Source organism: Lithobates pipiens, unplaced genomic scaffold (genome assembly GCF_037356315.1).
Source record: "Lithobates pipiens isolate NorthernLeopardFrog02 unplaced genomic scaffold, aLitPip1_a1.2 Scaffold_10, whole genome shotgun sequence".
Lineage (NCBI taxonomy): Eukaryota > Metazoa > Chordata > Amphibia > Anura > Ranidae > Lithobates > Lithobates pipiens.
The window spans coordinates 1,007,049-1,031,789 of NW_027507686.1; the positions used below are offsets into that span (position 1 = coordinate 1,007,049).

Consider the following 24,741-nt stretch of genomic DNA (forward strand, 5'->3'; position numbering starts at 1 on the left):
AGCAGAGCCTGCCTATGTAATGAGCAATAATAAGAATAATCGATGCACCAGATCGAGCTGCTATAATATTCTGATGTATAACTGTCAATCAATCATTTCCTCCTGCTTGCAGGGACTGGACTTTGAACTGAAGAGACAATACATCCTGTTGGTAGCGGCCACCAACCAAGTCGGCTTTTCTGTACCACTGGTAACTTCTACCGCCACCGTCACGGTGGATGTGGAGGATTTGAATGAGGCTCCGATCTTCGTACCGCCAGTGAAGAATGTCACTGTCCGGGAGGATCTGCCGAGCGGCCAAGAGGTGGCGTCCTACACGGCTCAGGACCCCGACAAGGCGCAGATCCAAAAGATCACGTGAGTGGTGATTGTAAGTGTAACGGCACCCCTAATATAAAGGGGGTTAACGCCGTTTACGATGTTCCCTCTCCTAGACACACATCCACTCGCGACCAATATCCACAGCTAAACGACCCTTTCCTATAGGAGCCGACCCCTCTGGCAAAAGGACGAGACGCACTCTGTCTCTTCTGTAGTAGGAATGACTTTATTATTGAGAAACATTGTAACTTTATACACAATTCAAGGCACATGCTTTAACATGAACAAGAGCCCAGCTCCACCCACACATCCCAAGAATCAACACCTCATCCTGACGTCTGCTAGGCTTCAAACGATCCCACCCAATACACATCTTTTCACAAAGGGTTGGCAGCCAGTCTGTCTGGCACTTTACAATACACACAAGGACAGACTTAAATGAACAATAGAAATGCAAAACAACTTAATTCCTCACAGCAATGATACTTAACCCCCATATACAGTATACATCCAATCTATATACAATGTATATACAGCCTTGAATATGGCTATCACAGACCATATCGGGGGTTTCTTTTATTCACCCTGTGTCCAAAGTGACCCCACTGTCACAGTAAGATTTCTGAAACCCGACAACCTTCCACATCTGTAGCAAAACGTCCCTCACTCCGCTTGAGTGTGTTTGTCATATACCGCTTCCTCCCAGTCTGAATATAGATATCAGATATTCCAAACTGCTGACAACCAATAAGTAGACAGTACTCGTTTTGGTTGCTGAACATGAAACTGTTTTTTAAAACACAGGTACACAGAGGTAACACTAAGAACAATCCCCTACCTTTGCATTCTGGGTGGGGTAGATTGTCCAATCAGCAGCTAATCTACATACACATCTCATAATACTCAAGGCAGACAGGCACAATAGAACAATGGAATACAACCACACCCCAAATGACCCAACAAAGAGCCCCCAACAGTATGAAGTAGAAAAATAAGTTCCTGGGTGGCCGCACTTCAGAAAGGCATCTTTATTTAGTTGCATAAAATCCAAAATATAGTCACATCATCAAAACATAGCAAACAGGATAGATAGCTAACTATCCTTAGCTAGCTATCCTGTTTGCCATGTTTTGATGATGTGACTGTATTTTGGATTTTATGCAACTAAATAAAGATGCCTTTCTGAAGTGCGGCCACCCAGGAACTTATTTTTCTACTTCATTACGAGCAGAGCCAGCACTGTGAAGTCCAATCAAGGTGGATACTTTTACCGTGGGATTGGAGACTAGAGCAGTATCTCTGCACTTAGAACCCCCAACAATATGAGACAATATTCAATATATATATACATACACATACACACACACATACACACACACACACACACACAACATTCCAGTTTGGTTGTACAGTGAGTCTGATTAGTACAGATCAGACTGGGGTTCTTGGTCACCCTGTGTCCCTATTAGACACAGGGTAACTTAGGCATAGGAGGCGCATGGGGAGCTGAAGCAAGGGTTTCCCAACCTCTCCAATGGATTCTGGGTTCCACGGGCCCCCCGCCCAAAGTGACTCCTGTCACAATCTACATCCATCATCCTTCATATTTCTACATCTTCCATTTATAAAGTGCACCGCCACGCAGCTCCACCTAAGGCCTCACTCAAGAGCTTTATACAGCCACAGCTGGGGATGTCGATGGGCTCGTATCTGCCAGCCCATTAAAGACCAACGCCGGGCAAAACTATTTACCTTGTTTTGGATAGAGCGGTAAATGATTAGAGCCTCTGTTAGGTGTTTATTGCTGTCTATGTCTTGTCCTAACACTTCCTGTCAGGACAAGAAATAAGAAATCTCCTCAATGGGGCCAGAAAACCACCAGAAAAACACCTTTAGTGCTACCCCTATGGGAGCCACTGGATAGGATGAGTCCTCTATTCTTTGCTTCGAACTTCTCCAGATCCTCAGCCCCTCTGACACACCATGTGGAATCTATAAACATACAATATATCAGGAAATCACTGGAGCTAACACTCAGCAGTATTACTTTGTCAAAGAAATAGCCTAGAAACAGGAAAAGATGTTTGGTTGGACTTTAAAGGCAGATGGGACAATAAATAGTACAAAAACATAGATTTCTATTAGTGTACAAAAACAATATTAAAATAAAGCATGTAATATCTATACATTGGTAAAAACATATACTTCACTGTGTATAACAAGGGCAATGATACACCAATCACAGTTGTGGCGTTCCAAAAAACTGTACAATTAAGTGAGCCCTTGTGCATTGACGTGTTTCACTTTCCACTTCCTCAGGATTACAGAAGGACAACTTAGGGTTCACTGTATATACCCAAAGATACAAAGAAAGTTGCTGAATCTTGTGATGTTTTACAGTTCCAGGAGGCCCAATCGTCCATCTTATATCTGATATTTGATAGAGATCCCCCGATATACAAACAACCCCAATACGGAAACTCAGACGTTGGTCGTGACAAACTTTTTAAATGTTTTCCTGCAGCTATAGAATAGCCAATGACCCGGCCGGGTGGCTCAGCGTGAACCCGGATAATGGAATCATCACAGGAAACGGACAGTTGGATCGAGAGTCGGTGTTTGTGAAGGACGACATTTATAGAGCCATCATCTTGGCTGTGGACAATGGTGAGTGTTCCTCAAGTCTCCGATGTCTCGGAGAACATCTGATGGTTTCTGGACGTTGGTTTTTAGATTTGCTTTTCCTGCATGTTGTGTGGTTGGGACAAATGTCTGCATTTCTGAAACTATATACAGGAGGGCACACGGCTTCATGGTAGAAGGGGTGTACTGCCAAGGTGGTGGCATCAGAACATGGATTATAGTAAAATTCACCCTCTTCATAGGTCCTGGTGACCATTGTCAGGTGAAATTCCACACAACTACATCAGCCATGGAAGGTCTCACCAGTTTGGTGTTCTCCGCTCCACAGAGCCCGGGGCCATTTACACCGGAACTACAAACAAGTCACATTTTTATACATTTCATTCACTTTATAAAAAATTGACAACCCCCAGAAATAAATATATAAAGGGCAGAACTTCTCTTATTCTGCTCTCCTTACTACACCCTTAAAGAGGAAGTAAACTCTTCCACTCTGATGCCTCTTTTCATTTAGTCCATTATAATAAGTCATTATCAGACTATAGCCGCTGTAATCAGCCCAAATCACATATTACTTACTGTTTACAGAAACTTTAAAAAACTTGTTTCCAGGGGTTAGGCAGCGCTATCTTAAAGAGGGATTCCACCAAAAAAAAAAATATTAAAAGCCAGCAGCTATAAATACTACAGCTGCTGACTTTTAATAAATGGACACTCACCTGTCCCGGGTTCCAGCGATGCTGAGGCCGATCGATCGCTCGGCTCTCGGCTGCTGCCGCCACCATTCTAGGTGAGGGAATCAGGAAGTGAAGCGAATCGGCTTCACTTCCCGGTTCCCTACTGCGCATGCGCGAGCCGTGCCGCGCAATAGGAAATCTCCGCGCTGTCACTGGGACCTGTGTGTGTCCCAGCAGACAGCGCGGCAGGACAGGAAATGGCGTAGACTCCCACGGGAGTCTATGCCCGGAAGTGGGTGAAAATACCTGTCTTTGACAGGTATCTGCACCCCCCCTCCCCCCTGAAACGTGTCAATTGTGACACCGGAGGGGGGGGGGGTTCCGATCAGCGGAGGTTCCACTTTAGGGTGGAATCCCGCTTTAAGTATTGTTTTCTGAGTCCACAGTGGAGTGTATTTCCGCCCTTACATCGAGCACTTCCTGTACTGTTTACCAAGCCTCTTTCTCAATCCAACGTTACTATGGCAACCCTCCTTCCCTGTTCATAGCTGACTTGTTTTATTTCATGGTATTTACTCGTGACGATTATCTAGTGTTTGCCTATGTCAGTCTTCAGTAATGCTGTCCCATGCCCTGATTTACACTGTATGTGATGTCACATGGTCACACGGGGTGTAGGAGGAAGTTCTGAGTGATTCTGCAGCCTCCTGGGAGTTCAGTGTTGTGCCGTAGGAAGTCCTGATAACAGATAGACAAGCACATTGAGAGTGTGCCGTAAATCAGGGGAGATCTGGGCACGCTCAGTGACGTCATTCTAAAGAACAAAAAGGATTACAACAATACTGAGCAAGTAAGGAGATATCTACAAGCCGTGTTTTTTATTCTGAATTACATGGGACAAAGTTGTGGGGGAGGGTTTACAACCACTTTAAAGCAGCACTCCGGATAATTAGAGCATAAAAAAAACATTTGGCCCACTTATGCCGTTATTTAGAAATCATTATGTATGATAAATCCATCGAGCGGAAATGTCTAAAATCGATCTGTACATCCCATAATCTCCACAGTGTGCCAAATAGTCTCCGTTCTGCATGTCTAACATATTTCAGGCATTGAAGGCCAAAAGGGGCAGCAGTTGTTTAGTGTGCTTACAGGAGGGAGAGAGCACATGGGGGGTGTCCCTGCACCATGAATGATTATGGGGGGGCTCAGTGACCGTCCAGCAGCAGATAGGAGATGGCACGGAGGGGTGCAGGACAGAATGGCGGGGTTACTCTCTGACCATATAGGATGTGTACACCGCTACAGACAATGTTGCAGATGCTGTAATACAATCACCACCCAGAATGTGGAATTTATTATGAAGTTCTTTAATATATATTGTGATTCCTACAGGTTCTCCCCCAGCCACCGGGACAGGCACCCTTCAGATCAAACTCCAAGATGTGAACGATAACGGGCCGTATCCGGAATATGGAGACGCCGTATACTGCCTGAAGAGTGCAGACCCCGTATCTATTAATATTATTGACAGAGATCTGCCCCCCTTTACAGCCCCATACAGGGCAGAACTGAGCCGCGAAGCTCGCAACAACTGGACAGTCAGCGTGGAGAATGACAGTAAGTTCCCGCACATCGCTTCCTCCTGTTTGTGTGCGCATGCGCAGCGTTCTCATGGCTGGTAGAACATTCTAGATTCATCACATAATCAGATTTATCAGAATTTCTGTGATATTTCATTTCAAAAAGACCTTCATTAAGATTTACATGTCAAATAAATCATGTCAGCGCGGCTGAACGGCGTCCTGCTGGCAAAAACCCAAAACCTCTCTAAGGTATGAAGGTGACAGTCAGGTGCATTGTGGGTGTTTGGTGTCATTAGAGGCGGACTTTGTGGCTGAGACCCTCAGTGATCAGAGATATGGAAAAGGTGATCTGGTTGTGCCAAACTGAGCTCAGCCGGTGGATTTATTTGTGGTGGGGAGTCTTATGACAGACCGGCTGATGAAGGGTGAAAGCTCCGAAACGCGTCGCTGTGCGGCGCAAATGTCAACCAGCGAATCTGGCGGCTCCACTTCATTCCGGCTCCAGCGATCTCCATGGACCTGTGACCGCGGCGTCTATCCGCACACTCGCCATTCCTGTCCACACACCAGGGGCCAAGGCTGCGGGTTGTGGGTGCTGCTCTGCCACTCCCCCTCCTCTCCAGACCGATGATGATTGGCCCATTTTTCTGTCACTCTTGTAAGTACAATAATATCTCTAATAAATCTTTCACTCCTTTTCTCATTCTACACGACGCGCTCTTCTTCCTTTTCATCCCATACATTTCAGGTCCGGCATTGTAAGTGAGGATGCCGAGCGCCCGCCCCCAACCCGGAGAGAGGAGAGAGGAGAGAGCTGCCTGCTTTCCCCTTACAGACAAAAAACACAATTTAACCCTTAAATGAGCTCTAACACCTCTGTCAGGTTTTATTGGCATCTTGTGCTCCTACTGAGGAGAAATCATTCGCTCTCTGATACTAAAACTATAAAACAATAAAAGAGTGCGGATCATGAATAAAGGAGAACTCCAGCTAAAATGCTGAACATTCCATATAAGGATGAAATAAATAGGAAGCTCTAACTGCAATGTCAAGTCTGGAGCAATACTTCTCTTCCACCACAAGATGTCCTCGGTCCTCCTGGCTGATTGATGGCCGTGTCATCCATTCCACTTCCTCTGAGCCCAGGCTGTGATGGACCTGCCCCCCAGGGCCGTCTTTAACGCAGGGCAAACAGGGCAGCTGCCCAGGGCGCTTTCATTGTTTGGGGCCCAAAGCAGAGCTGCCCATTAAGCCCGCGTGCTGCTCACAAATCGGCGCTGAAAATCCCCCCCCCCCCCCACAGACAGTCTGTCACCGTTAGCGGCGGCGCACAGTGCAGCAGTCAGTGCCAGTGCTGTATTTTTCGAGGTGCGGGTGGGCGGGGCCTTGAGCTCCACTGACACTCTGGCCGCGCCCCTTGCTATGCATACACTGTGCACAGTGTACCTGATTGGAGGAGAGAGACCGCGGCGCGGAGTGGAGTGCTACCTGCCTGGTCTACCAGTGTGTGGAGAACTGCCAGGACAAGGGGGGTCTTCTTTCTCCTCCCCATCCAACGCCCCGGGAAGTTCTCACCCACCGACGTCCAGGGAAGTTCTCACCCACCGACGTCCAGAGAAGTTCTTACCCACCGACGTCCAGAGAAGTTCTCACCCACCGACGTCCAGGGAAGTTCTCACCCACCGACGTCCAGGGAAGTTCTCACCCACCGACTTCCAGGGAAGTTCTCACCCCCCGACGTCCAGGGAAGTTCTCACCCCCCGACGTCCAGGGAAGTTCTCACCCACCGACGTCCAGGCAAGTTCTCACCCACCGACGTCCAGGGAAGTTCTCACCCACCGACGTCCAGGGAAGTTCTCACCCACCGACGTCCAGAGAAGTTCTCACCCACCGACGTCCAGAGAAGTTCTCACCCCCCGACGTCCAGGGAAGTTCTCACCCCCCGACGTCCAGGGAAGTTCTCACCCACCGACGTCCAGGGAAGTTCTCACCCACCGACGTCCAGAGAAGTTCTCACCCACCGACGTCCAGAGAAGTTCTCACCCACCGACGTCCAGGGAAGTTCTCACCCCCCGACGTCAAGGGAAGTTCTCACCCACCGACGTCCAGGCAAGTTCTCACCCACCGACGTCCAGAGAAGTTCTCACCCACCGACGTCCAGAGAAGTTCTCACCCCCCGACGTCCAGGGAAGTTCTCACCCCCCGACGTCCAGGGAAGTTCTCACCCACCGACGTCCAGGGAAGTTCTCACCCACCGACGTCAAGGGAAGTTCTCACCCACCGACGTCCAGGCAAGTTCTCACCCACCGACTTCCAGGGAAGTTCTCACCCACCGACGTCCAGGGAAGTTCTCACCCACCGACGTCCAGGGAAGTTCTCACCCACCGACGTCCAGGGAAGTTCTCACCCACCGACGTCCAGGGAAGTTCTCACCCACCGACGTCCAGGGAAGTTCTCCCCCACCGACGTCCAGGGAAGTTCTCACCCACCGACGTCCAGGGAAGTTCTCCCCCACCGACGTCCAGGGAAGTTCTCACCCACCGACGTCCAGGGAAGTTCTCACCCACCGACGTCCAGGGAAGTTCTCACCCACCGACGTCCAGGGAAGTTCTCACCCACCGACGTCCAGGCAAGTTCTCCCCCACCGACGTCCAGGCAAGTTCTCCCCCACCGACTTCCAGGGAAGTTCTCCCCCACCGACTTCCAGGGAAGTTCTCACCCACCGACTTCCAGGGAAGTTCTCACCCACCGACGTCCAGGGAAGTTCTCACCCACCGACGTCCAGAGAAGTTCTCACCCACCGACGTCCAGGGAAGTTCTCACCCACCGACGTCCAGGGAAGTTCTCACCCACTGACGTCCAGAGAAGTTCTCACCCACCGACGTCCAGAGAAGTTCTCACCCACCGACGTCCAGGGAAGTTCTCACCCACCGACGTCCAGGGAAGTTCTCACCCACCGACGTCCAGGGAAGTTCTCACCCACCGACGTCCAGGGAAGTTCTCACCTCATCAGGAGCGACTTCTGATGAGAAGAAGAAAATCACCAGAGAAGATCACTGCAGGCAGTGAAAGGAGTAGAAAGACAAACTGGGGGGATTGTTTCCCGTGACATAATATGGGGTACACGGCAGAGGAATGTCATACATGGGTGTCCTTATTTATACTGAGCTCTGTATATTGGGGTATCCTCATTTTCCGGCTCTATATACACACAACAAGGAGGGTGGGGGGTCAAACACACTGGAATGTTGCGGTAATATTTGGTAGGCCCTGTAGTGTGTATATTATTTCTCTCTTTGAATAATTGTTGCTTTTTGTTTTTTGTACAGAATTTCTGATTAAGCCAATCAGGGAAATGGCTGAAGAGATCTATAATATACCCGTCACCCTCATCGATGTCGGGGATATGAAAAACACAACTACACTGAAAATACAAGTGTGCCAATGTACAGCCGATAAAATCTGTGACACGACATTGGCTGGAGGGCTGGGCATCCCTGTCATCCTGGGCATCTTCGGGGGCACCCTGGCTCTTCTCAGTAAGTAGTATTAGTGCTCGGGGGAGGGGAGGGGGGGGCTCAGAAAGGCTAAACATTCCCTTTGAGAAAAAACATTTGTGAGGGGGATCTCCCTAAAATTGGACAATAGTAGTCGGTTCCTCCTCCTAAAAGATCGACTCCACAAAAACACGAATGACTAAACTACAAGGACTATAACGGCACAAAAGGGGAAAAAAAGTAACAAAATATTTATTGTAAAAGATAAAATATTAAACATGAACCAAAAACATGACATGAAAAAACACAAATTTGTTTCTTCTCATGCCGCGTGCGCACGACCGGACTTTCCGCCAGACTAGGTCTGAAGGGATCAGCCCGTCGGACAATCCGATCATTTTTTGAAAAAAAATCTGACAGACCTACAAATAGAACGTTTCAAATCTATCCGACGGACTCAATTCTGACGGACTAAAATCAGGAAAAAAGGTTTGTCTGTGTGCTGATCCGACGGACCAAATAAGGGCAGCTATTGGCTACTGAATATTGAACTTCCTTTCCTAGTCCCGTCATTACGTTTAAAAAGGAACGGACTTTTGAACGCAGTCAGTCCATTCGTGTGTGGGCAAGTCCGTTCATTCGGAAAGTCTGCCGGAAAGTCTGGTCGTGTGTACGCGGCATTAGTGTTGATTTTCCGCAGTGCAGTCGGGGGATGGGAGATTCGCTAGAACTTCGGCGCAGGTTCACGGGAGATAGTTTGCTTCTTCGGGAGAGATATCACCCAATCATACACTACAATGATCAATATGTATCAGATTACAATCATATTTTGGCACTCAGTATGATGGTCAATAATCAATTGTCACATCCCTTATATAGATCTTATACAGTATATATATATATCATATAGGTCTTCATACAGTCAGCCACTGCCACCTGCTGGTCAAATGGAATAGTGACTAAGATCCCAATTGTGTGTTTTATGTCAATATCTGAAATGATGGGGCGGGGGAAGTACAGCACTATATATATATATATATATTATAATAATAATATCGGGTTCTGATGTCAAATAAAAGCATCTTCCTCCAGTTATCCATAGATTTGTAATCCTTGTATATTTCTCCCCATAGTACTGATATTGCCGTGTCTGCTGTTTATGAAGAAGCCCCTTCTGCCTCCTGAAGACAAAACGCGTCAGGAAGAAGGGGGTGGGGAGGAGAATCAGGTATGGAACATTCAGGTTTTATTGCTAAAACTCCATTAACCAGCAAATGTCTGGAGGTGTACAGCAGATTCCTGGCAGTGCCGTGCTTAACCATTTCATCCCCTAAGTACACCCCCCCTGCACTTCCCCCTGTACCGCCCCATGTACCCCCCCCATGTACCCCCCCTGTACTCCCCCCATGTACTTCCCTGTACTCGCCCCTGTACTCCCCCCGCATGTACTCCCCCCCTGTACCGCCCCATGTACTCCCCCCATGTACCCCCCCTGTACTCCCCCCCCATGTACTCCCCCCATGTACCCCCCCTGTACTCCCCCCCCATGTACTCCTCCCCATGTACTCCCCCCTGTACTCCTCCTATGGGTCAGACCAAATGTTTACTTCTTGTTTATTCAACTTCTATTATCTGTATATTTCTGCCCCCCCCCCCATTATTCAGCAATAACTTCATCATTACTTCAGATTACAAAGTAACACAGACGTTGTTGTTTAGAACAGACACGGCTTTCCCTTTCCTGAGGGTCACACAATCTGCAGATATAATATCGCACCATTCCGCCCCCACATGTCACAGATGCTCGACGCACTTCGCTTCTCTGCAGTGATAGGAATGAAGTGTCTGCGCACTTCAAATGAAGTTTGTTAAAAAAAAAAAAGGAGAGCAATGTCATGCAAATTAAAATAAAAAAACAGGCATCACCCCGCCCCCTACTGGTGCCCGAAACACTGCGCAGCCGGCCGCGGCCGGGCGGAGCAGATCACTGTGAACGGGCCTGATAGCGGTCTGTAAAAAGTGCTTTTTAGTGACTAATAAAAAACAGCAAGAAAGAAAAATGTGATCATTATTAGATAAAAAAGCAAAAATGGTGTCACTATCAGTAAAATGTGAAGATTTTATTCTAAAATGATAATTCTGGTGCAAATCACAGAAGATTTATTGAAATGAAGGCTTTTCAAAAAATGTTTTTATTTGTTATTTAATGTGAAACGGAAACAAAATGAATAAAAAACGAAATATTAATGTTTACAAAAATAATAAAAATAAAATCATTGAGAAAATTCTGGACAAGAAAGGAAAATGAAGGGTTAATGTAAGGGAAGGGTTAAAGGGGAGGTGAAGAATCTTCTGTAGTGCAGCTCCCCTCCCCCCCTCCCCCCACGTTTTTCTTAGGTGGACTCGATCGTTCCAGTGATGAGAAGGAGCCCAGTAGCTCCAGTCGTTGTCTCGGGTCCTCATTGGAAGGACTGATAGCAGCACAGCCATTGGCTTCCACTGATGTCAATCAAATCCAGGGGGCGGGGCTGAGTCCTGCTGTCTGTCATTGGAAAAGTGCCCCCATGGAAATTGGCTTTCCCCCGAGGGGCACCGGATGGAGGGGAGGAGCCAGGAGCGCCGCTGAGGGACCCCAGAAGAGGAGAATCGGGGGCCACTCTGCAAAACCAACCGCACAGAGGAGGGAATTATCACGTTTGTTATAAATTATAATAAAAATCAGCAAACTTTTCATCACCTATAATAAGGAGGAATACATTAGACTATAACCTCTTGCTATCGATGTAACACATATGTATGTGCGGGGGAGGGGTTTACATGCGCTCACTGACATGAGATCCTTGGGGGCAGTGGGACTGGCTGGTGGTCATGTGATCAGGCAGACTCCACCCCCAGGAATCACAGCCCAGGTAAAGGTAAACATTCTGACAGCATACTTGCCAGTGAGGCGTCCCCAGTGCCTGTTGTCACCAATGTGTCTTCTCCTCATCTGTCCCCAGAGCAGACTCCAGAGACCACAAACTGCCCACACTTCTCTGATAACTACTGCTCGCCCCTCTCCCTGCCCCCTCACTGCTCGCCCCTCTCCCTGCCCCCTCACTGCTCGCCCCTCTCCCTGCCCCCTCACTGCTCACCCCTGTCCCCCTCCCTGCTTGCCCCTGCCCCCTCACTGCTCACCCCTGCCCCCTCACTGCTGGCCCCTGTCCCCCTCCCTGCTCGCCCCTGCCCCCTCACTGCTGACCCCTGCCCCTCTCCCTGCCCCCTCACTGCTCGCCCCTGCCCCCTCACTGCTGCCCCCTGCCCCTCTCCCTGCTGGCCCCTGTCCCCCTCCCTTCTTACCCCTGCCCCTCTCCCTGCTGGCCCCTGCCCCTCTCCCTGCTGGCCCCTGTCCCCCTCACTGCTGGCCCCTGTCCCCCTCACTGCTGACCCCTGTCCCCCTCCCTGCTTGCCCCTGCCCCCTCACTGATCACCCCTGCCCCCTCACTGCTGGCCCCTGTCCCCCTCCCTGCTCGCCCCTGCCCCCTCACTGCTGACCCCTGCCCCTCTCCCTGCCCCCTCACTGCTCGCCCCTGCCCCCTCACTGCTGCCCCCTGCCCCTCTCCCTGCTGGCCCCTGTCCCCCTCCCTTCTTACCCCTGCCCCTCTCCCTGCTGGCCCCTGCCCCTCTCCCTGCTGGCCCCTGTCCCCCTCACTGCTGGCCCCTGTCCCCCTCACTGCTGACCCCTGTCCCCCTCACTGCTGACCCCTGTCCCCATCACTGCTGGCCCCTGCCCCCCTCACTGCTGGCCCCTGCCCCCCTCACTGCTGACCCCTGCCCCCCTCACTGCTGACCCCTGTCCCCCTCACTGCTGACCCCTGCCCCCATCACTGCTGACCCCTGCTCCCCTCACTGCTGGCCCCTGTCCCCCTCACTGCTTGCCCCTGTCCCCCTCACTGCTGGCCCCTGTCCCCATCACTGCTGGCCCCTGTCCCCATCACTGCTGCCCCCTGCCCCCTCACTGCTGGCCCCTGTCCCCATCACTGCTTGCCCCTGTCCCCATCACTGCTGGCCCCTGTCCCCATCACTGCTGGCCCCTGTCCCCATCACTGCTGACCCCTGCCCCCTCACTGCTGACCCCTGTCCCCCTCACTGCTGACCCCTGTCCCCATTACTGCTGGCCCCTTCCCCCCTCACTGCTGACCTCTGTCCCCCTCACTGCTGACCCCTGTCCCCATCACTGCTGGCCCCTGCCCCCCTCACTGCTGGCCCCTGTCCCCATCACTGCTGGCCCCTGCCCCCCTCACTGCTGACCCCTGCCCCCCTCACTGCTGACCCCTGCCCCCCTCACTGCTGACCCCTGTCCCCCTCACTGCTGGCCCCTGTCCCCATCACTGCTGGCCCCTGCCCCCCTCACTGCTGACCCCTGCCCCCCTCACTGCTGACCCCTGCCCCCCTCACTGCTGGCCCCTGTCCCCATCACTGCTGGCCCCTGCCCCCCTCACTGCTGGCCCCTGTCCCCATCACTGCTGGCCCCTGCCCCCCTCACTGCTGACCCCTGTCCCCCTCACTGCTGACCCCTGTCCCCCTCACTGCTGACCCCTGTCCCCCTCACTGCTGACCCCTGCCCCCCTCACTGCTGACCCCTGCCCCCCTCACTGCTGGCCCCTGTCCCCATCACTGCTGGCCCCTGCCCCCCTCACTGCTGGCCCCTGTCCCCATCACTGCTGGCCCCTGCCCCCCTCACTGCTGACCCCTGTCCCCCTCACTGCTGACCCCTGTCCCCCTCACTGCTGACCCCTGCCCCTCTCCCTGCTGGCCCCTGTCCCCCTCCCTTCTTACCCCTGCCCCTCTCCCTGCTGGCCCCTGCCCCTCTCCCTGCTGGCCCCTGTCCCCCTCACTGCTGGCCCCTGTCCCCCTCACTGCTGACCCCTGTCCCCCTCACTGCTGACCCCTGTCCCCATCACTGCTGGCCCCTGCCCCCCTCACTGCTGGCCCCTGCCCCCCTCACTGCTGACCCCTGCCCCCCTCACTGCTGACCCCTGTCCCCCTCACTGCTGACCCCTGCCCCCATCACTGCTGACCCCTGCTCCCCTCACTGCTGGCCCCTGTCCCCCTCACTGCTTGCCCCTGTCCCCCTCACTGCTGGCCCCTGTCCCCATCACTGCTGGCCCCTGTCCCCATCACTGCTGCCCCCTGCCCCCTCACTGCTGGCCCCTGTCCCCATCACTGCTTGCCCCTGTCCCCATCACTGCTGGCCCCTGTCCCCATCACTGCTGGCCCCTGTCCCCATCACTGCTGACCCCTGCCCCCTCACTGCTGACCCCTGTCCCCCTCACTGCTGACCCCTGTCCCCATTACTGCTGGCCCCTGCCCCCCTCACTGCTGACCCCTGCCCCCCTCACTGCTGACCCCTGTCCCCATCACTGCTGGCCCCTGCCCCCCTCACTGCTGGCCCCTGTCCCCATCACTGCTGGCCCCTGCCCCCCTCACTGCTGACCCCTGCCCCCCTCACTGCTGACCCCTGCCCCCCTCACTGCTGACCCCTGTCCCCCTCACTGCTGGCCCCTGTCCCCATCACTGCTGGCCCCTGCCCCCCTCACTGCTGACCCCTGCCCCCCTCACTGCTGACCCCTGCCCCCCTCACTGCTGGCCCCTGTCCCCATCACTGCTGGCCCCTGCCCCCCTCACTGCTGGCCCCTGTCCCCATCACTGCTGGCCCCTGCCCCCCTCACTGCTGACCCCTGTCCCCCTCACTGCTGACCCCTGTCCCCCTCACTGCTGACCCCTGTCCCCCTCACTGCTGACCCCTGCCCCCCTCACTGCTGACCCCTGCCCCCCTCACTGCTGGCCCCTGTCCCCATCACTGCTGGCCCCTGCCCCCCTCACTGCTGGCCCCTGTCCCCATCACTGCTGGCCCCTGCCCCCCTCACTGCTGACCCCTGTCCCCCTCACTGCTGACCCCTGCCCCCCTCCCTGCTGACCCCTGCCCCCCTCACTGCTGACCCCTGCCCCCCTCCCTGCTGGCCCCTGCCCCCCTCCCTGCTGACCCCTGCCCCCCTCACTGCTGACCCCTGCCCCCCTCCCTGCTGGCCCCTGTCCCCATCACTTTTGCTTTAGATTCGGCTTTTAGTAAAAAGTATTCAGAAACAAAATATCATCCCGATTGTCTGACGACCCCTTTCTATGATTTCTATAATAATTATCCCGGCCAGTGATTTGTAGATCTTGTCATGTGACGTCCTCATCCTCTGTGCTGTACGGTGGCCTACAATCCGGCACTGGACCCCACGTGCTAGTACCGTGCCCTACTTCCTGCCCTTACCCCAGGGACACTTCCTGCCCTTACCCCGGGGACACTTCCTGCCCTTACCCCGGGGACACTTCCTGCCCTTACCCCGGGGACACTTCCTGCCCTTACCCCGGGGACACTTCCTGCCCTTACCCTGGGGACACTTCCTGCCCTTACCCTGGGGACACTTCCCTTCCTTACCCGGGGACACTTCCTGCCCTTACCTCTGGAAAACGTCCTGCCCTTACCTCTGGAAAACGTCCTGCCCTTACCCTGGGGACACTTCCTGCCCTTACCCCGGGGACACTTCCTGCCCTTACCCTGGGACACCCACCCAGAGCTGTCTCTCTGCTCTTCCTCGCCATCATTATTTAGATCAGCCTTTCTCTATTTAAGCCTAATTTTTACTTTCAGCTCAGTGTAATTACCAGGTCATTCCTTTAAGAGTAGTAAATGTTTTCTCACATCTTCTAGAAGAACCAGAACTGAACTTTATTTTTACCCCCCAGGGTTTTGAACTTGGCCAGTTTCACCGTGGTCTTGGTGCCCGCCCTGAGGTCATTCCTAATGATATCGCACCAACACCCATTCCTGCTCCTCAGTACCAGCCAAGACCAGCCAATCCCAATGAGATTGGAGCCTTCATTGAGGAGGTAAGTAGTCGTACTTTCAGCTTCATCTGTAGAAGTGTACAGTGCATGGAGAAGCAGTACAGCCTCGTGTTGGGTTTCCTATCACATCCCAGACCAGAGGGGGGAGGGGCCTCATTATACATCAGACAATGAGCCGTATCCTGAAAACTGAACCCCGGACTCCACCGGAGGTCCCATCCCGGAAATACGCTGTTTTCTTATAAATGTACATGCAGTATCTCACAAAAGTCAGTACACCCCTAAGTGAAAATGTCCAAATTGGGCCGAAAGTGTCAATATTTTGTGTGGCCGCCATTATTTTCCAGCACTGCCTTCACCCTCTTGGGCATGGAGGTCAGCAGAGCTTCACAGGTCACCACTGGAGTCCTCTTCCCCTCCCCCATGATGACATCACAGAGCTGGTGGATGTTGGAGACCTTCCCCTCCTCCACCTTCCCTCTGAGGATCCCCCACAGATGATCAATAGGGTTTAGGTCTGGAGACATGCTTGGCCAGTCCATCACCTTTACCCTCAGCTTCTTTATCAAGGCAGTGGTGGTGTTGGAGGTGTGTTTGGGGTGGTTATCATGTTGGAATACTGCCCTGCGGTCCAGTCTCTGGGGGGAGGGGGTCATGCTCGGCTTCAGTATGTCACAGTACATGTTGGCATTCATGGTCCCCTCAATGATCTGTAGCCCCCCAGTGCCGGCAGCACTCATGCAGCCCCAGACCATGACACCCCCACCACCATGCCTGACTGTAGACAAGACACACTTGTCTTTGTCCTCCTCACCTGGTTGCCCCCACACACGCTTGTCACCATCTGACACCAAATACCTTTATCTTGGTCTCATCAGAGCACAGGACATGGTTCCAGTAATCCATCTCCTTAGTCTGCTTGTCTTCAGCAAACTGTTTGTGGTCTTTCTTGTGCATCACCTTTAGAAGAGGCTTCCTTCTGGGATGACAGCCATGCAGACCAATTTGATGCAGTGTGCGGCGTATGGTCTGAGCACTGACAGGCTGACCCCCCACCCCTACAACCTCTGCAGCAATGCTGGCAGCACTCATACGTCTGTTTCCCAAAGACAACCTCTGGATATGACGCTGAGCACGTGACCTCAACTTCTCTGGTGGACCATGGCGAGGCCTGTTCTGAGGGGAACCTGTCCTGTTATACCTCTGTATGGTCTTGGCCACCGTGCTGCAGATCAGTTTCAGGGTCTTGGCAATCTTCTTATAGCCTAGGCCATCTTTATGTAGAGCAACAATTCTTATCTTCAGATCCTCAGAGAGTTCTTTGCCATGAGGTGCCATGTTGTACTTCCAGTGACCAGGATGAGAGAGTGAGAGCGATAACATCAAATTTAGCACACCGGCTCCCCATTCACACCTGAGACCTTGTAACACTAACGAGTCACATGACACCGGGGGAGGGAAAATGGCTAATTGGGCCCAATTTGGAGATTTTCACTTAGGGGTGTACTGACTTTTGTTGCCAGCGGTTTAGACATGAATGGCTGTGTGTTGAGTTATTTTGAGGGGACAGGAAATTTACACTGTTATACAAGCTGTACACTCACTACTTTACATTGTAGACAAGTGTCATTTCTTCAGTGTTGTCACATGAAAAGACAGAAGAAAAGATTTACACCAATGTGAGGGGTGTACTTACTTTTTCTGTAACTACATTAATAAGAAAACAGCATATTGCCAGGATGGGACCTTATTTTTGTCAGATACTCTACCTTTACCCAAAATCTTCAGGCTGGTCCTCTTCCTCTCCTGGTCATGTGACAGGCCGGTCCTCTTCTTCTCCTGGTCACGTGACAGGCCGGTCCTCTTCCACTCTTGGTCATGTGACAAGCCGGTCCTCTTCTTCTCCTGGTCACGTGACAGGCCGGTCCTCTTCTTCTCCTGGTCACGTGACAGGCTGGTCCTCTTCTTCTCCTGGTCACGTGACAGGCCGGTCCTCTTCCACTCTTGGTCATGTGACAAGCCGGTCCTCTTCTTCTCCTGGTCACGTGACAGGCCGGTCCTCTTCTTCTCCTGGTCACGTGACAGGCTGGTCCTCTTCTTCTCCTGGTCACGTGACAGGCCAGTCCTCTTCCTCTCCTGGCGCTGGTGGATGCAGAAAGTGGTGTGATGCTCTTTGTATCATTACAATGTGAGTGCAGGGGGGAGGGATGGCACCTATTCAGGGGGAGGTCCTTGGCGCTCCGCACTCACAGTATGTCCTCAGTCCTCCAGGTTTATGGGATGTTAGTGGCTGAGATAGCATGGAAGACACACAAATACCATTTGTAGAAGAAAAGGGTCAGCACGGCAGCGTACATGTTCCTTGAGTTCAGGAATCTGAGAAAAACGCTTCACCAAATCAGACCTAAAGGGTGTGCCTTATCCTTATGTCACTGAGGGGCGCTCTCTTGCTGTGCAGTGTGAATGCTGCATCCTCTATATAAATGGAGATCTACATTATTATTATTATTCACGATTTATATAGCGCCAACAGTTTACGCAGCGCTTTACAATGTATGGGGGGGACAACACAATTACAGTACAATACAGAAGGTGCAAGAGGGCCCGGGTCATAGAGCTTACATTCTAAAGGGAGGGGGTGGTGGTACAAAAGGTAATAGCTGCAGAAAATGATTTGATGGTGGGGGGGGGGGGGGGGGGGGGCTCGGGGACAGTTAGGTGGGGGGTGGGGAGGCTTCCCTGAATAAATGAGTTTTCAGGGAACTCCTAAAGGTGGACAGGGTAGGGGCTGATCTACATTCACAGAGACCGCAAGAGAATGGACACAAAATGCTGAATTCACAAACCCAATGCAGGATGAGGATCCTTCTTGTTTGTAGAAAATTCCAATGAGTTTTAAAATGAAAGTCACATGGCGAATACTAAGCCCCTCCCCCTTGTGTGAGAGCTTTGTGAAATAGTCCCGCTGTGTTGTAGAAGTGTACGGATTATGTGATCCAACTTAAAGTGTATCTGAACCCAGGAGCAAAAAAATGTTTACCCGCCATAGGACAGCGAGTGTGTTAGGACTTCATAAGCTAGCAGGGAACAATGTAACTGATAGCAGTCCAGAGGCTACAGTACAGAAAGTTATCAGCTCACAAGTTTTCTGTCTTGTTGATTGACTGTTTTTTCCATTTGTATTTGTCAGATACAATAAAAAGAATGTAAAAAATGACCGCATGGACCCATCCCCCCACCCTCTCTTGGACTATGAAGGCAGCAGGTCGGAAGCCACCATTCTCAGCGGGGATCAGGATTACAGCGCTCTGAATGACTGGCTCAGTATTTTATTGGACCCTCTTTTTGCTATAATTCCAGCCTTTAGTCTGTTGGGATTTGTCTCTGGTAACTTTGTACATCTAGACTTTGCAATATTTGCTCACTTGTCTTTGCAGAACGGCTCGGGGTCCGTTACAATTGATGGTGAGCGTTTGTGAACTGCAGTCTTCAATCATTCCACAGATTTTCAATGGAGTTTAAGTCTGGGCTCTGACTAGGCCATGCAAGGACATTCCCCGCCTTCTCCTCCAACCACTGTGTGCTCATTGGTGGACATTCCCCGCCTTCTCCTCCATCCACTGTGTGCTCATTGGTGGACATTCCCCACCTTCTCCTCCAACCAGTGTGCTCATTGGTGGACATTCCCCGCCTTCTCCTCCATCCACTGTGTGCTCATTGGTGGACATTCCCCGCCTTCTCCTCCAACCACTGTGTGCTTATTGGTGGACATTCCCCGCCTTCTCCTCCATCCACTGTGTGCTCATTGGTGGACATTCCCCGCCTTCTCCTCCACCCACTGTGTGCTCATTGGTGGACATTCCCCGCCTTCTCCTCCAACCACTGTGTGCTCATTGGTGGACATTCCCCGCCTTCTCCTCCAACCACTGTGTGCTCATTGGTGGACATTCCCCGCCTTCTCCTCCAACCACTGTGTGCTTATTGGTGGACATTCCCCGCCTTCTCCTCCATCCACTGTGTGCTCATTGGTGGACATTCCCCGCCTTCTCCTCCACCCACTGTGTGCTCATTGGTGGACATTCCCCGCCTTCTCCTCCACCCACTGTGTGCTCATTGGTGGACATTCCCCGCCTTCTCCAACCACTGTGTGCTCATTGGTGGACATTCCCCGCCTTCTCCTCCAACCACTGTGTGCTCATTGGTGGACCTTCCCTGCCTTCTCCTCCAACCACTGTGTGCTCATTGGTGGACCTTCCCTGCCTTCTCCTCCAACCACTGTGTGCTCATTGGTGGACATTCCCCACCTTCTCCAACCACTGTGTGCTCATTGGTGGACATTCCCCGCCTTCTCCTCCAACCACTGTGTGCTCATCTATCATGACAAGTGCTCCAGTCCCTGCTGAAGAGAAACACCCCCATATCAGGATATTGCCACCCCCTTTCCGTCGCTGCCATCTTGCTACACCCAGCACTCCTCCATATTAAGGATAGACTAAGAAGGGGGAAAGCGGACATCTTGTTACACCCACCGGAGTTTTGCATTTTACACGTATTTTTAACAGTAAAGTGAGTTTATATAGTGAAATACAGGACTGAGAACTCCATCTGTCTGGTTAGATGTTGAATTTTAAAAGCAGCGACAAGCCTGGTGATCTCACAGGTTTGCTAATCTGACAGAAGATCGCTGCTTTTAAAATTCAACATCTAACCAGTTTGGTTCTTGGTGACTATGGTCCCAGCTGAGATCATGGAGAAGATTCTCCGGTGTAGTTCTGGGCGGATTCCTCACCGTTCTCCTGATCATTGATCCTCCACGAGGTGAGATCTTCCATGGAGCCCCAGACCGAGGAGATCCATCGTTATTTTGTGAATAATAATCCCACCAACTGTTGTCACCTCTCACCAAGCTGCTTGGCGATGGTCTTGTATCCCATTCCAGCCTTGTGTAGGTCTCCAATCTTCTCCCCGACATCCTTGGACAGATCTTTGATCTCCATGGTGGAGAAATTGGACTCTGATTGATTCTGTGGACAGGTGTCTTTTATACAGGGAACAAGCTGAGATTAGGAGCACTCCCTTTAAGGCTGAATTCACACCTATGCATTTTTAGAGCTTTTTGCATTATGCAGATTTGCACTGCAGTCCATTTAACATGGTTTCCTATGGAACACTTTCTGCAGTGCAAATCTGCAAAAAGCACAAAATGCATAGGTGTGAATCAAGCCTTAGAGAGAAGAGTTCTCCTAATCTCAGCTTGTTACCTGTACAGAAGACAGCTGGGAGCCAGAAATCTTGCTGATTGATAGGGAATCAAATACTTATTTCACTCATTAAAGTGGTGTAAACCCTTACAAACCACTTTTACCTACAGTTAAGCCTAGATTAAGGCTTACATGTAGGTCCAAGAAATATCTCCTAAACCTACACGGTTTAGGAGATATTTACCAAAACACAGGTGCTGCTGTCTACAGCGATATGCCGCGAGCGGCGGCTCCCGTGCGCACGCGCGGGAGTGACGTCATCGCGGCTCCGTCAAATGACAGCGCCGGAGCAGCGAGACCCACCGAGAAGATGGAGGCTCCGGATTACAGGGGACAGCTGGGGACTTTGCTGGCTCCTGTGTCAGGTAAGTGACACATAATGGACTACTATGCGATGCGATGCGATGCGATGCATAGTAGTCCATTATGCTTTACCTTTGCAGGGAATCAAAGAGGAAGTAACACCCATCAGGGTTTACTTCCTCTTTAAAATGCAAATCAATTTATAACTTTTTTGAAATGCGTTTTTCAGAATATTCTTTGTTGTTATTTTCTCACTGTTATAATAAACTGACCAATAAAACGATAGATTTGGCTAAAACCTTGTGAGCTGCTATATAAGCCGGTACTTCCAAAATATGTGAAAATACAAAATAAGTGCAGCGCTATACCAAAAATCAAACGTGCATATACAAAATTATATATACAGTGGTGTGAAAAAGTGTTTGCCCCCTTCCTCATTTCCTGTTCCTTTGCATGTTTGTCACACTTAAGTGTTTCGGAACATCAAACCAATTTAAACAATAGTCAAGGACAACACAAGTAAACACAAAATGCAATTTGTAAATGAAGGTGTTTATTATTAAAGGTGAAAAAAAATCTAAACCATCATGGCCCTGTGTGAAAAAGTGATTGCCCCCTAAACCTAATAACTGGTTGGGCCACCCTTAGCAGCAACAACTGCAACCAAGCATTTGCGATAACGTGCAATGAGGCTTTTACAGCGTCCTGGAGGAATTTTGGCCCACTCATCTTTGCAGAATTGTCCTAATTCAGTTACATTAGAGGGTTTTCGAGCATGAACGGCCTTTTTAAGGTCATACCACAACATCTCAATAGGATTCAGGTCAGGACTTTGGCTAGGCCACTCCAAAGTCTTCATTTTGTTTTTCTTCAGCCATTCGGTGGTGGACTTGCTGGTGTGTTTAGGATCATTGTCCTGCTGCAGAACCCAAGTTGGTTTCAGCTTGAGTACACGAACAGATGGTCGGACATTCTCCTTCAGGATCTCTTGGTAGACAGCAGAATTCATAGTTCCTTTTATCACGGCAAGTCTTCCAGGTCCTGAAGCAGCAAAACAGCCCCAGACCATCACACTACCACCACCATATTTTACTGTTGGTATAATGTTCTTTTTATGAAATGCAGTGTTCCTTCTACGCCAGATATACTTGGACACACACCTTCCAAAGAGTTCCACTTTTGTCTCATCGGTCCACAGAATGTTGTCCCAAAAGTCTTGGGGATCATCAAGATGTGTTGTGGAGAAATTGAGACGAGCTTTGATGTTCTTTTTGCTCAGCAGTGGTTTTCTCCTTGGAACTCTGCCATGCAGGCCATTTTTGCCCAGTCTTTTCCTGATGGTGGAGGCATGAACGCTGACCTTAACTGAGGCAAGTGAGGCCTGCAGTTCCTTGGACGTTGTTGTGGGGTCTTTTGTGACCTCTTGGATGAGTCGTCGATGCGCTCTTGGGGTCATTTTGGGCGGCCGGCCACTCCTGGGAAGGTTCACCACTGTTCCATGTCTTCGCCATTTGTGGATAATGGCTCTCACTGTGGTTCGCTGGATTCCCAAAGCTTTGGAAATGGCTTTATAACCCTTTCCAGACTGATAGATCTCAATTACTTTCTTTCTCAATTGTTCCTGAATTTCTTTGGGTCTCGGCATGATGTGTAGCTTTTAAGGATCTTCTGGTGGACCTTACTGTGTCAAGCAGCTCCTATTTAAGTGATGCCTTGATTGTGAACAGGTGTGGCAATAATCAGGCCTGGGTGTGGCTAGAGAAATTGAACTCAGGTGTGGACAACCACAGTTATAGTATGTTTTAACAAGGGGGGCAATCACTTTTTCACACAGGGCCATGATGGTTTGGATTTTTTTTCACCTTTAATAATAAACACCTTCATTTACAAATTGCATTTTGTGTTTACTTGTGTTGTCCTTGACTATTGTTTAAATTGGTTTGATGTTCCGAAACACTTAAGTGTGACAAACATGCAAAGGAACAGGAAATGAGGAAGGGGGCAAACACTTTTTCACACCACTGTATATAAAAAAGTGCAATATGATGTAAATTTCCTGATACTATGCAAAATAAATAATGATATGCTTTAGAATTGTCAATAAAGTGCAACGTACTCCTTATTGTACACAGTGTCCTTATAAATTCCAATCAATCGTGCAAAAGAGAGAACGATCACACCAAAAACAAACAGTCCGTTTGGTGATCTGTGATATCACTAAATGAATGGAGGTAAATGTCTTCACTCCAGTCCAGATCTGTGCATAATGTTTATATATATATATATATATATATATATTCCTCGTGTCACCGTCACCTGTTGTGCCCTCACCTTATAGGCTTAATAGCTATGCCTTTAGATTGCAATCAATCCTCTGCTTGTCCTCTTTAGATTTTCCTCCTTCTTATGGCTTATCCACTTATTCAGGCATCTCTTATCACAGGGTATACTCCATCCTTAGTAACCGCTTAAGGACCGCCTCCTGCGCATATACGTCGGCAGAATGGCACGGCTGGGCACAAGCACGTACCTGTACGTTGCTCTTTAAGTGGCCAGCCATGGTCCTGAGCTCCGTGACCGCGGGACCAGCGGACCCGATCGCCGCTGGTGTCCCGCGATCGGGTCACAGAGCTGAAGAAGGAGGAGAGGTCTGTGTAAACAAACCTCTCCCCGTGCTTCCTACTGAGCCTGTCACCGATCGTCTGTTCCCTGTTATAGGGAAAGACGATCAGTGACGTCAGACGCCAAGCCACGCCCTCTACAATTTAAAAAAAAACACACACACACACACTTAACCCCTCCCCACCCCCAAGTGGTTAACTCCTTCACTGCCAGTGTCATTTACACAGGAATCAGTGCATTTAAATAGCACTGATTGCTGTATAAATGACAATGGTCCCAAAAATGTGTCAAAAATGTCCGATGTGTCCGCCATAATGTCGCAGTCACAATAAAAATCGCTGATCGCCGCCATTACTAGTAAAAAAAAAATATTAATAAAAATGCTATGAAACTATCCCCAATTTTGTAAATGCTATAACTTTTGCGCAAACCAATCAATCGCTAATTGCGATTTATTTTTATTTTTTTTACCAAAAATATGTAGAAGAATACGTATCGGCCTAAACTGAGGAAAAAAAATGTTTTTTTATATATTTTTTGGGGATATTTATTATAGCAAAAAGTTAAAAATATTGAATTTTTTTTCGAAATTGTCGCTCTATTTTTGTTTATAGCGTAAAAAATAAAAAACGCAGAGGTGGTCAAATACCACCAAAAGAAAGCTCTATTTGTGGGAAAAAAAAAGGACGCCAATGTTGTTTGGGAGCCACGTCGCACGACCGCGCAATTGTCAGTTAAAGCGACGCAGCGCCAAATCACAAAAAGGGGCCTGGTACTTTGGCTGCAAATTGGTCCGGGGCTTAGGTGGTTAATTTACCATTGGTCTCCACTCACATCGCTCACATACAAGGTAATAAAGCTTACAATAGTGCTTTACCGGTTTAAAAGATTTTTTTATATAAAACACATAATAAAACAGATTACACTCACATTTCTTCAGATTAAAATGTGT

The 24,741-nt window shown here is 50.2% G+C and overlaps 1 protein-coding gene across 1 annotated transcript in view; it reads left to right on the plus strand.

Moving 5' to 3' along the window:
* The window catches only part of LOC143926641 (cadherin-1-like), a 68,877-nt gene extending 47,412 nt beyond the window's left edge, over nt 1-21,465 (plus strand). Inside the window, exons 10-16 of the mRNA XM_077450566.1 lie at nt 113-357; nt 2,846-2,988; nt 5,037-5,261; nt 8,557-8,766; nt 9,858-9,952; nt 15,502-15,645; nt 18,794-21,465. Of these exons, the coding sequence (XP_077306692.1) occupies nt 113-357; nt 2,846-2,988; nt 5,037-5,261; nt 8,557-8,766; nt 9,858-9,952; nt 15,502-15,645; nt 18,794-18,802 (1,071 nt within the window). The 3' untranslated portion in view covers nt 18,803-21,465. The remainder of the gene's footprint in view (nt 1-112; nt 358-2,845; nt 2,989-5,036; nt 5,262-8,556; nt 8,767-9,857; nt 9,953-15,501; nt 15,646-18,793) is intronic.
* Nucleotides 21,466-24,741: the final 3,276 nt, after the last annotated feature.